The sequence below is a fragment of the Sinocyclocheilus anshuiensis genome, unplaced genomic scaffold, assembly GCF_001515605.1.
Source record: "Sinocyclocheilus anshuiensis isolate Anshui unplaced genomic scaffold, SAMN03320099.WGS_v1.1 scaffold204, whole genome shotgun sequence".
Classification (NCBI taxonomy): Eukaryota; Metazoa; Chordata; class Actinopteri; order Cypriniformes; family Cyprinidae; genus Sinocyclocheilus; species Sinocyclocheilus anshuiensis.
Window position 1 is genome coordinate 1,069,091 of NW_015557064.1, and position 12,630 is coordinate 1,081,720.

At 37.6% G+C, this 12,630-nt stretch overlaps 1 protein-coding gene and 1 pseudogene across 2 annotated transcripts; one reads left to right on the top strand and one right to left on the bottom strand.

The window, feature by feature from the left end:
• Positions 1–2,867: 2,867 nt before the first annotated feature.
• Positions 2,868–6,284, top strand: LOC107676611 (homeobox protein MSH-C-like). Of its 2 annotated transcripts, none has more exons than XM_016471195.1 (2): positions 2,868–3,365; positions 4,908–6,284. In XM_016471195.1, the coding sequence occupies exons 1-2, from the start codon at positions 2,957–2,959 to the stop codon at positions 5,321–5,323; spliced, it is 825 nt and encodes a 274-aa protein (XP_016326681.1). In that variant the 5' UTR covers positions 2,868–2,956; the 3' UTR covers positions 5,324–6,284. The 2 variants fall into 2 exon arrangements, with proteins under 2 accessions (XP_016326681.1, XP_016326680.1); XM_016471194.1 differs by lacking the exon at positions 2,868–3,365 and adding an exon at positions 3,834–4,331.
• A 1,833-nt stretch (positions 6,285–8,117) lies between these two features.
• LOC107676569 (zinc finger protein 511-like) lies at positions 8,118–11,652 on the bottom strand (annotated as a pseudogene).
• Between the last annotated feature and the right edge of the window lie 978 nt (positions 11,653–12,630).

The following is a 12,630-nucleotide window of genomic DNA, read 5'->3' on the forward strand; positions in this document are numbered from 1 at the left end:
TATATATATATATATATCTTCAGAAGCATTTTACAGTCCACTTGTACAATTGTAGTATCAAAAAGCAAATATATCATGTCTCACATTAATGCCACGTAAATGCCAAGAATATTTAGTTTATCCTATGGCAACTCTACTGAAATAATTTAGCAGTAAGCTAAATATGTGCTCTTTAACTAATAATTTTGCATACAAAAAAAAAAAAAATCTGCCAAAAAAAAAACGAACCTTAAAGGGGGAATCATTGTAAAACAGCTTTTAAAATCACTTGGGTTTTGAGAATCTCCATATCAGATATGAAAATATTCCATGTCAGTACAGAGTAGGCTACAAGGGAATAATAGACTTAATGTCCTGTTTTCTTCACACGTATGTTTATATAAATATAAAAGTTGTTTGGTATCTTTCACATCTTAACCCTGTCAGCTTCTGCCATTTTGGGGTAATGAGTAGCACACACTACACTACTTACAGTATTTTGCTTTGTAATAAATTTGACATTGGCTCTAAGAATGAAAAGCTTGGTTTGTTAACAAATAATGAGGACATTGTGGCACACTCAACAGTAACTTAAGTTTGGCTTTAATACTGGCAATACCAGGAAAACATATATTCATCTTATATGTGTTCATATATATATAGCCTATAGCATATATAAGAACACTTGGAGTGGTATTCTCATGGGAGGAGGTTACATGGGCCTAGCAATTACATTCACCAAGGATTTCGCTGAAATACCGCCTTACCGAGAGCAGGCACTATTTTTTCTCACTGTTGCTGTTGGATTGAAAGACATGTATAACACAGGAAGTCCACAACAACACATATTTTAAAAGACCTATTAACAGAAAAGGCATTTGGCTTTATTCTTAACAAACTGTCTAAATATTACTAAACAATCCTATTTAATAGACTGCACCAGTCTAATTAAAATATCAAACATGACACTGTATTACTGGTTTGAATCAGAATCACTGCCAAACCGTAGTTTTGACCGATGAATCATGTGGTTCTAAAATGGATTTACACATCTGGCTAATAACAGATGACCTAATGTAGCGGGTCATCTGTCGAGGTGAACACACAAAAATAGCAAGCTTCTAATATTGTTTTGGGCTACTAACCTTTTTCTTTTTTTATGTCACAGCTAAATATTTTAATCCTACTTGGGGTTGAAACTGACGAATGTCGTGATCCGTAACGAAGTCGCTATAGTTATTAAAACCAAACATTCCAGTGTCATAAATTTAAAAACTTGAACGTATTTGTATAGTATGATTTTAAAACTAAGTGCTTAACAATTGCTTAAATATTAAACAAAAACGTATTATACTTAAAATTTTAGTTAATTTATCTTGATGACACAAAAGCCTAAATCCGTTTTAAAAGTAGTGTAGAAACTTTACTGGTATGGTCTACTGTCTTTTTTCCCCTTTTATATTTTCACAAAAAAACTGCAAAACAAACATGCTCCGATAATAAAAATGATCAAGTCTAAAGCTTCCAAAAAGGAGACATGTAGTGAGGCAACAGTTAACTGAGTGGTACGCGCTGTCTGTGGGAACTGATTGCCCTCTGGCTATTGCCTTGACATTAAACTCTTCGAGGACAATTGGTTAAGTGGAGTTAACTGTTGCATATTCTCCCTGAGGTAGCTTCCTTTTTGATCTTGCCGAGACTGGCGCCTTCCAAAACAGGGCTTGTCTGCGTTATGAAATGCTTTGACTTACGGTGAGGGGTTGCCAGTTGCGCCTCAATAGAGGCTTTCTGCAGTCTTAAAGGGCCAAGACAAGCTTTAAATTGCTGTAATGCAGCGTGACAAAATCATCGTCAATTCAGTCACATAATTTTGTCCGGTCACAGTTTTACGGAAAAAAAGTTGAGAAGGTTTTTTTTTTTTCCATCGAACACAGGGATCTGTTTTTGAGGCAAAACAGACATTATGCAATTTATAATTTACATTTTAAAAATCAACTTAAAATGCAATAAAACACTTTATCTCGGAAAAAGCTACTATCACCAGTCTTAATTTCAGTGGCGGTTCGTGGGTTTTAAAATAGAGGAGGCACACTAATTGTAACGTTATTGGTTATTGTAACGTCTGGGATCCCTGCCGATTATTATTATTATATTATTTGCTTAACCACTTTAAAATGGCCTTTTGGTTGCTTTTAGTCAGAACACGTAAAGAAAAGGACATGCATACAGCAAGATAATATAACTTCACTTACCTGGCCTATCACTTGAAGCAAACATCCATCCCTTCTTAAAAGTCTGTGGTAAAAGAGAGCTGACTGTTGCGCCATTTAATTAAGCCGACTGCTGTAACGTTAGCCTGTATCCGTGCCTCCCCTGCCTCCCCCGACGAGCCGCCACTGCTTAATTTTAGTATAGGCATGCATTCAATAAACCCCCTCAAAATTCTATCCCACGTGCGTTATAAAAACTTTTCCACTATCTCTACTATACAGCATTTTTATAAAGAAAACTCCAGTGGACGAAGAGGCCAAGGAAGTGGTTTGTTTCGCTGTATGTTTTCAATAAGAGTTGAGTTAATGAGTACGGAGGCCCGCTATACAGACATCCCCTCTGGTTAATTGCAACAAAACTTCTCAAATGGCTCCTTGCCTCCAAGACTGGAGCTCCCCAGAGCAATCAATAAACCACCTCGGCAAGACAAGTATGATTCACCATGCAACATTTCTTTCAAAATCATTGTGACGTCTCAAAGAAACTGGTTTGTCCAATCAGGACGAGCACGCGGAAAGTCATGTGGGTGAAATGTCAAGCCGATTGGAGGGCGGCGGAGGGGGGAAAAAAAGAGAACTTTTGGTAGTTTATAGCTGCGAGTGCGCTCCGCTAGGAGAGCGAGGCAAGCGTCGCAAACGCGCGACGGCAGAAGGAAAAGGCACTGGTGGACGAGTAAAATTCAGGACGACTCACATATTCTTATTGTATGGCCCCTCTATCGTCCATGATGAATTATTTTCAAGAGCCACTCTCACAAGAAGGAAAACTACAGGAACGCAAAAGTGTGGACAAAGAGGAGGTTCAAACCAGCGATAAAGCGACTGTCAAAGGATGTAAAGGCAAGGCGCTGAGTCTTCCGTTCAGTGTGGAATCTTTAATATCAGACAGAACAAGCACACGGACTTTATACACATCATCTGAATCGGGTATTAGATCTCCGACAACCGGTGGAGATGAGCGGCTGAGGCTCTCGCCCATGGCTCTTTACACAGATAGAAAGATCCCAGTGGAGAGCGTCTCCAACCTATCCGACTGCAAGAGAGGAGATATGGAAGAACTAAATGACAAGGGACAGTCCGGCTGGTTTCAGACACCCTCGTACACTTCTCCGCCAAGTGAGTGGCTCAGCAGGGAAACCTGTCAATAATGTGGCATGATGACGCATGACATTAAACATGCATGTTTTACATAGACTATAGCAAAAAGCACTAATAAATACCAGGGAAATCGATTACCATAAAGACTATATTTAATCAAGCTCATTTGGATTTGAAATTAGATTTTTTGTATAAAAATTAAAAGAATCTGGTTAATTGCAACAAAACTTCTCAAATGGCTCCTTGCCTCCAAGACTGGAGCTCCCCAGAGCAATCAATAAACCACCTCGGCAAGACAAGTATGATTCACCATGCAACATTTCTTTCAAAATCATTGTGACGTCTCAAAGAAACTGGTTTGTCCAATCAGGACGAGCACGCGGAAAGTCATGTGGGTGAAATGTCAAGCCGATTGGAGGGCGGCGGAGGGGGGAAAAAAAGAGAACTTTTGGTAGTTTATAGCTGCGAGTGCGCTCCGCTAGGAGAGCGAGGCAAGCGTCGCAAACGCGCGACGGCAGAAGGAAAAGGCACTGGTGGACGAGTAAAATTCAGGACGACTCACATATTCTTATTGTATGGCCCCTCTATCGTCCATGATGAATTATTTTCAAGAGCCACTCTCACAAGAAGGAAAACTACAGGAACGCAAAAGTGTGGACAAAGAGGAGGTTCAAACCAGCGATAAAGCGACTGTCAAAGGATGTAAAGGCAAGGCGCTGAGTCTTCCGTTCAGTGTGGAATCTTTAATATCAGACAGAACAAGCACACGGACTTTATACACATCATCTGAATCGGGTATTAGATCTCCGACAACCGGTGGAGATGAGCGGCTGAGGCTCTCGCCCATGGCTCTTTACACAGATAGAAAGATCCCAGTGGAGAGCGTCTCCAACCTATCCGACTGCAAGAGAGGAGATATGGAAGAACTAAATGACAAGGGACAGTCCGGCTGGTTTCAGACACCCTCGTACACTTCTCCGCCAAGTGAGTGGCTCAGCAGGGAAACCTGTCAATAATGTGGCATGATGACGCATGACATTAAACATGCATGTTTTACATAGACTATAGCAAAAAGCACTAATAAATACCAGGGAAATCGATTACCATAAAGACTATATTTAATCAAGCTCATTTGGATTTGAAATTAGATTTTTTGTATAAAAATTAAAAGAATGTAGGCTAGCCTATGTGTAGAGGAAGAGCTTGATGTCATCCAAGAGTGGAATGACTGACCAGTGGGATAGCCTACTTCTGCAAAGAAAAGTCTGAATTTGCAAAAGAAAAAAAAAACGCATTCCAGTTTAATGAAGACAATTTAGTGGATCAATCTGAATTAAAAACAGGCTAGCCTATATTTCCGTTTCTGTGAATAGAAATTTTAAGATTAAGCGATTGCGCATATCCTAATGCATGCTCCTCATGATGCTGAAAATAAACGCGTAGCTTCGGCAGAAAAAGTAACTGTCAATGCAATGTAATACAATTATATTAATGTAATGTAATATAACTGTAACATAATTCCTTTTTATAGTAAAGTTTAATTTAATTATTTGTTCGCAGGGCACTCAAGTCCACCTCCATGTCCCCTCAGAAAGCATAAGAACAACCGAAAACCGCGGACCCCGTTCACCACCTCGCAGCTGCTCGCTTTGGAGAGAAAATTTCGTCAAAAACAGTATCTTTCTATTGCAGAGAGAGCGGAATTTTCCAATTCACTCAACCTCACTGAGACTCAAGTTAAAATCTGGTTTCAAAACAGACGAGCGAAGGCAAAAAGACTACAAGAGGCCGAACTTGAGAAACTGAAACTTGCAACCAAGCCATTATTACCTGCGTTCGCCTTTCCGTTCCCATTCGGAACACACGGTGGATCTCCAACCCTCTACGGACCGTCCAGTTCCTTTCCTAGACCTGCGTTACCAGTCCCAGGACTTTTCGGAGGGCCAGTGACCTACGGAATGTATTATTTGTCTTAACCAAGTGAGCACGTCCTTCAAGTCACCGTCTATAGCTGCTGCGCTTCTGCCAGTCACAAGACGAGTGAAATGATAGCAAACAAGTTTTCTTTAAAGAACTCTACACCCATTTAAAAGAAATTATTCTTGTGATCTACACAGTTTATTCCTAAAGTGAGAGTCCCCAAATTGGCTTTAAAAGTGCAATGAATCTTCCCTGAATATTGAAGACTTTATATTATAAGTACAGATAACGCGCTATGTGGCTAATTGTCTTAGTGTCAGAGAAAATAATTTCCAAGAGATAATTTATACTGAGGGCACAGCCAATCTGGCAAGTGTCTAGATCAGCATCACTTGCTGATGATGCGTGATGCGCGAGAAAACACCTAGTGTGCTCTGAAATGTATGTAGGATAGATACATCTGCGCCAGTTCCAACAAAGCTCTTAAATTCAAGAAATTACCTTATAATTATTACTAAGGGTTTTCTAACTTAAAGAGCTCGTTGCGACTGTCAGCAGAATCTTACAATAAAAATAAAAAACTGATTTCAGTTCAACTCTGTCTTTTCTTATGACATTGCTACTTTCCAATACTTGGCCATAGGCTGCCAAATTCAGGCCTAAATGGATAGTAAGTGTGAGCCTTTTTAAAATGAATACGTGTATTTTCACGCAAACCAAATATTTTGTAGCATATTACAAAGATTGTACCCAGATAACTATGATTTGCTAAATGTACACTGCCAATAGGTCCACTATAGCCTACCTCTACGTCTTTTTTTTTCTTCCATTATTTGACAGACTACCCGGTTTTAGGTTGAAATGCGTGGTTTGTTATTCTGTTGGTCTTTATTGAAGAGGAACTAGATGCAGAGAGACAACCAGCATCGTCCATTATACCATAATTTTACTAAACTTTTCCTCCCGAACGTTTTTACAGAGGATTTTTTGGCCTGTGTTTATTGATTTTTCGCTTGTTTAGCCATAATCCCTTCAGTAGATATGCTAGTTTGCTAGGTTGAAAGATTAATGTCTAGATTTGTATTATTGTAAATACACGTATATATTACAGATTTTGCATTCCTTTTTTTTTTTAATAAATTACAAATTGGATTGCTGATATTTATACACTGTTTACATTTATCTTCTGTAAATTATTGTATATTTTATATGTATATACAAATTAGAAAAATGATCTTTTCATTAAAAAATAAATCTCACGGAGACTGATGTGTACAATGTCTTTATTTATAAGTTCAAAAATACAACATTTCAATTCAATAATCCTCTAGATCAGTGGTCACCAACCTTTTTAGGCCTAAGATCCCTGACCTCGGCCTTTATGAAAGACAAGATCTACCTATTGAAGAATTGATAGAAAAAGACATCCCAGATTGTAGGCTACTTCAAATTTGAGACCTTTTACTTAGTATTTTAATTAGTGATGCGCCGATCATAGCTGATTCAGAATTCAGATTTTCTTTTCTTTCTTTCTTTTTTTTTTTAACTAGCAAATTGGATTCTGATAATGATACTGATTTTTAAGCAAATTTATTTATTGGCTATTTGCTTTATAACAAACAAACTGGCCTTAAACTAAAATATCTAGCCATTTGAAATTAGATGCAACCACTGCATTTTAATCATGATCTGCACGGGCAGTTGTTTTTGATTTGATTTAGATTAATTTCAAGATTTAAAACAAAAACAGAATGGTCTGACTTTAGGTGTTATTTATTTATTTGCTACATAAAACATCTGCACGAAACAAAAACAGCAGGTCTGAATGAGACGCACTCTCTGACAGCAGGTGGCACTAATGAACAGGGTTGCCAGGTTTTCACAATAAAACTAGTCCAGTCGCGTTTCGAGGGGGTTCCCCTGTAAAAATCGCTTTCCGGGGGTAAAATACACGTTTTTCGGCGGGGATCTTCCAGTAAAATCCACATTCCAGCGACTAAATATCACATTATTGGGGTCGCTTCAACCCGCGGACATGAACAACAACCCGCGGCCACAGTGTTAAGTAGCTCAATTCCGCGGGAAAACCACGGACTTGGCAACACTGCTTATGAACCGACCGCAATATAGCGTTTCCTTGGTTACCGCTGTAAACAAAGCAGAGTTGCGCTTTATACGGAGAAGAAAATGCCATTGCCATCGAAACTTTTCTCAAGACAGTTCCCTTCAGTGATACATTAATATAACCCCAGAAATGTAATGCATTTTTGTACTTATTTTACTGTTTTTTTTCGGGATCTACTGGGACAGTGATAAAGATCTAGCAGTCGATCGCGATCGACGGGTTGGCGACCACTGCTCTAGATTATCTTTTTTCTATTTTATCTCTTACATGAACCTAAACAAAAAAAAAAAAACTCGCTTATGACATTTGTAACAACTGTTGTTCCACATATTAAATTGTTTCAGAGACCGACGATTATATTACAAATGTTTCATTTAGGCTCATACTCAGCGCTAAATGGACAACAATCATTTCCAAGAGACACGAATATGCTAGTAATTATAAATAAAAAACTATTAAGAAATAAAAAATATTACAATAACAATCAAAATAAAACATTATTTATATTAAAAGTAAAAACATAAATAAACATAGAAAAATAAAGGATCCTGAAGTACATTCCAGATACGAGCCCTTCAGATAACCTTCACGGTATTTATAGTGTTACAAAATCCAAATTTCCGTGAAACCGACTGAAGAACACACATTAGTTGCAACGCGTCTTAGGTTTTTATTAGTTCTTGCGTGAGTTTCACACGCCATCATTACACGCATGCATTTGTGTCTGAAACATCTAGCCAGATGTTTGTGCCATTAGTTGAAAGCGACTTTAGATCTCGAAAGGCTTACATTTATTGGAATATGTAATACATAATTAAAGAGTTAAATATTGAATATATTTTAATATATTTTCCTTGACTTTCAAACTTCTTGCCACAACGGAGTGCAAAGTTTTACATCAAAGATTATTAATCTCAACCATACATAGAGAGAAGACATCTTTTTAAAGATTGCTTTCACAAGTTTTATTACTTTATTACAAAAATACTGCTCTGGAGAAACAAATGCTTTACCAAGCTAACGTGATAAATTGTTTGCATTGGATAAAAACTTTGGCCTACTTCTTCCTTCTTCCTCTGAAGCCTCTGACTGAGCCTTGACCGAAGCAAATGGATGATGGAACTCTGGAGGAAAGATAATAATCAACACATAGTTCTGATCACTGAGTCTACAGGGTAATGAAACTTAATCAAGCATTTATATGAATCCACCCACTTGTATGAATATCGTGTCTTTAGATTAGCTGTCTGCATTGGTTCGGTTTCTACAGTGTTTGTGCTTTCTGGCTCTGGGGTCAAAGAGAATTCCATCGACTCACTTTCTTGTTGAATAGTTGTTGTTTCAGAAACCTCCATATGTGCATCCTTCTGCTGTTGGGTCTTTTTTTCTTGCTTTCTGTTGATTTGCATAAGATGATGATAAAAAAAAAAATTCTTAAGTGATCAAATAGCCAAAAATGTAATTATATAATGCTGTTCAGCTGAAATATTGAAATTACTAGATATGAAAGAAAAAGTAGAATTTCTATAAATCAAAAAATGACCACAATTTACATTAGTATTAATATCAAACCTTCCGCTAATGTTTGCTTTGTCAAATCTGAAATCTGCTGGATAGCTATGTGTTCTGATAAGATGATCTTTCCTCTCTTTGCTTGTTTTGAATTTCAGTCCACATCCTTCCACCAAGCACTCATACTGAAAATCAATATTAACAAGACACAATCAGCAAAAAATTTAAAATAAAATAAAAATTATAAAAATGAGCTGAAAAAATATTTGCTGATTTAAACAGAGTGTATTAGGAGGAAAAGTGTACTCATATATTCTTTATTTCTGGTATTTCTGTGCCATTAAAATCAGTGTTTCAATGTTTCAAGCTACTAAAACACACTGCATTTAACGCAACTTTCTGTTGAAACCAGTAGGTGGCAGCATTTCGCTATATAAAAAAAAGATGTTTGCTCTCATTTAATTTAAAGGGTGTTCACCCAAAAATTAAAATTAGCCCATAAATTACTCACCCTCAAGTCATCCTAGGTGTATATGACTTTCTTCTTTCAGACGAATCCAGTCGGAGATATATAAAAAATTGTCTTTGATCTTTCAAGCTGTTTAATGCCACTCAGCGGGTGTCGCATGCATCAGTCCAAAAGAAGTTAAATAAAAAGCGCCCATCCATAAAAAAAAAAAAAAAAGTGTCTCACACGGCTCCGGGGGGTGAACAAAGGCCTCCTGTAGCGAATCGATGCGTTTTTGTAAGAAAAATATCCATATTCAAAACGTAATAATCACTTTAATCTAGCTTGCGCTCACTGTTGTAAACGGAAGCAGTTCCGGGTGGATGACGTATGAGGTCAGCTTTGCGCATGCGCCGCTCACCGAACATTGTTTAAGCGACATACACCGGTATTGCGACATACACCGGTATTGAATTTTAAAAATTCATATCATAACAAAAATAAACTGGTATTCGGTATGAACCGGTATACCGCCTAGCACTAGATGTGGCTTTTTATTTAACTTCTTTTGGACTGATGCATGCAACACCCGCTGAGTGGCATTAAACAGCTTGAAAGATCAAAGACAATTTTTTATATAACTCCGACTGGATTCGTCTGTAAAAAGAAAGTCATATACACCTAGGATGACTTGAGGGTGAGTAATTTATGGGCTAATTTTCATTTTTGGGTGAGCTAACCCTTTAATGTATACTCTTCTGTGCAAATGTATAATATAGTTATGAACATCAATTATTAAATGATTTTATGTACTATTTCCATGAGAAAGTAATATAAAAACATCAAATGTATATGTGGTTAGCATGCACAACAAAAAACTGTTTTTGTTCTAAGGTCCAATAGTTTTTATAGCTGCTATTCCTATCTGGCATGCAAATACACAAATAATTCACGGAAGACTGCCTCCAGTGACAACTTAATCAAACTGCGGTAAATAAAACGTAGGATATAGTCCTACAAATACCACTGAAAGTGATCACACAACCTCTTACAACAAGTAACAACAACATGTACAGTATCACTCTCTACACTCCTATAACATTTGATATTACAAATGACATTACCATGCATTGTTTCTCCACCATGATCTGGAAGAGGGAGGTCATGCCACTCTAAGATGTGCATCTCCAGCAGTCGGTTTGATGGAAATGAGCGCTTGCAGTTGGAACACACATTTCGATGTAATGAATTGTAGTGGTGTTCATACCCTTCCAACGTGTCAAATAACTGCCTGCATCCCCGCAATGTGACATCTGAACTCAGAAATACTGGGAAGAGGGTTGAGAAATTAGTGGCACATTAGTATCAAGTCAAGAGGATGTTGCTCAAAATGTTTCACCACTCATCCAAGTGAGGTCATCAGTAAACTTATGATCTAGATTGCCCAGCACTTAACCTCATCAGAATCAGATACTGTGACATTACTCAATAATAATACTAAAATCTACACTACTGATACTTATAGTAATCTATCAAATTGCATAAAGACAGCTACAAAAAAAGAAACATCCATTTAACCATAATAAATAGCCTATGCAAGAACATTTTATAACGACCTGGACTGATATTCTTCATAGACATGCTAATTATTTAGTATTAAAAGTTTGATCAAATAAGATGAATACTAATGATCTCAATTGGACATACCAATTAATTTTATGCTTATGAGTAATTTGTTAATTCATAATTTGCCTAATTACAAAGCAATATTAATAGTGAAACGACATTACTCACGTCAGAGGATGTTCATCATCTGCAATAGCCGTCACGACATCCTGTAGGTACATGTGCCTGTGTATGTCGCCATCCTGTTGAATTACACATGAAGGAATCGGGATATTGGTAAATATCCCATCATCATATCACAGTCATGTAATTTCTTCGTCACTCTTAAATAACACATTGAGAGATAGACATGCAATTGTTGTTATATATTAGCAGAAAGGCACTTTTCTGAAATGCAATAACCTTTTCTATCGATCCAGTCCAAGAATCTACATACCTCAAAACATTAATCTTCTACAGCAAATCGAAGTCGTTGAGGTCTGAATCCAAAAGGTGAAAAAGTATTTTCACCTTCTGTGTCTTTTTGTTGTAAACAATGCCACTCGGATTCCCTATTTTCAATTGCCGGTATCTTTTCTGCAGGAATTTGTGGTGCTGTAGACCCCAATAGTTGAATTAATTCAGGTTGAAGCATTATGTCCAGGCTGTAACATTATCAACATGCTCCATGTATAAACCGGTTTGCGATTCCGTGTCAAAATAAAAGCCCTCAAACTTAAAGCCAGTTGAGGGCACGCAGGGCGCACGATTGCATGAGAAACGTGTCATTTTATTTTGATGCAAAACAAAGTATAATCTAATGAAAAAGATGTTTGTTTTATAGCCCTTCATATAAGTCTGAAAGTGCCTACACTACCTTTAAATAAGCAGGGGGAAAAAAAGAAACTAAAAGCAAAACAGTCAAAACTGCACCTGCAGAATATAACCACAGGATGTCAGCAGAGTCATTCCAGTTATGCTTTTCATCCATCCATCCATCTTGTCACATATTCAGGGCCGGATTTACCTCTTTTCGTGACATAGGCAAAACAAATTTTTGGGCCCCCCTTCCCTAATATAATAGGCCTAATTACCACCAAAGCAAACAAAAATATTTCTTAATCAGTGGAAACCGTTACAGTGTTTTCTATCGCAATAAGTGCTTGCGTTCAATCAAATCGAATGTAGTTCTTAATTTGTTTGAGAACTTAAGCCTCTTTCAGACTGTCAGCCCAAATCCGATTTTGTGCAAATTCCAAAATGTCATTTTAGAGGTAATAACAGAGGCTTGAGCCATTGATATGCAGGCTAACGCAGTTATTAATGCAGTCTAACGCAGTAATTAGAGAGAGAGGGAGAGCGAGAGATTGTGTGAAAACTCGCGTCCGTGCGTCTCTCAGCAGTATTCAGCAGCATCTACTAATAGCGAATCTTTAAGTTGAACTGCTTCAAGAACCTCGCTACTGAGAAATGTCATGTAGCTTTTCAGCTGCGAAACTATTTTATTGATAAATTCGCGGGGCAGCCGCAGCGCTGATGAAGTTTCTGTCAGCGTCTCCGTGTGTGTGTGCGAGACCGCGAGTGCGTGTCTGTACTGTGTTGTCTGTGAGAGAGAACTGGAGAAAGAAAGCTGATTTCCGTACATAAAAAAAGTTGAAGACATGGAAATAGTT

Bases quoted from the DNA above. Each gene is read 5' to 3' on its own strand.
- LOC107676611 (XM_016471195.1), top strand. From the start codon at position 2,957: ATGGCCCCTCTATCGTCCATGATGAATTATTTTCAAGAGCCACTCTCA. The intron at 3,366-4,907 runs GTGAGTGGCTCA...ATTTGTTCGCAG, and splicing joins CTCGTACACTTCTCCGCCAA to GGCACTCAAGTCCACCTCCA.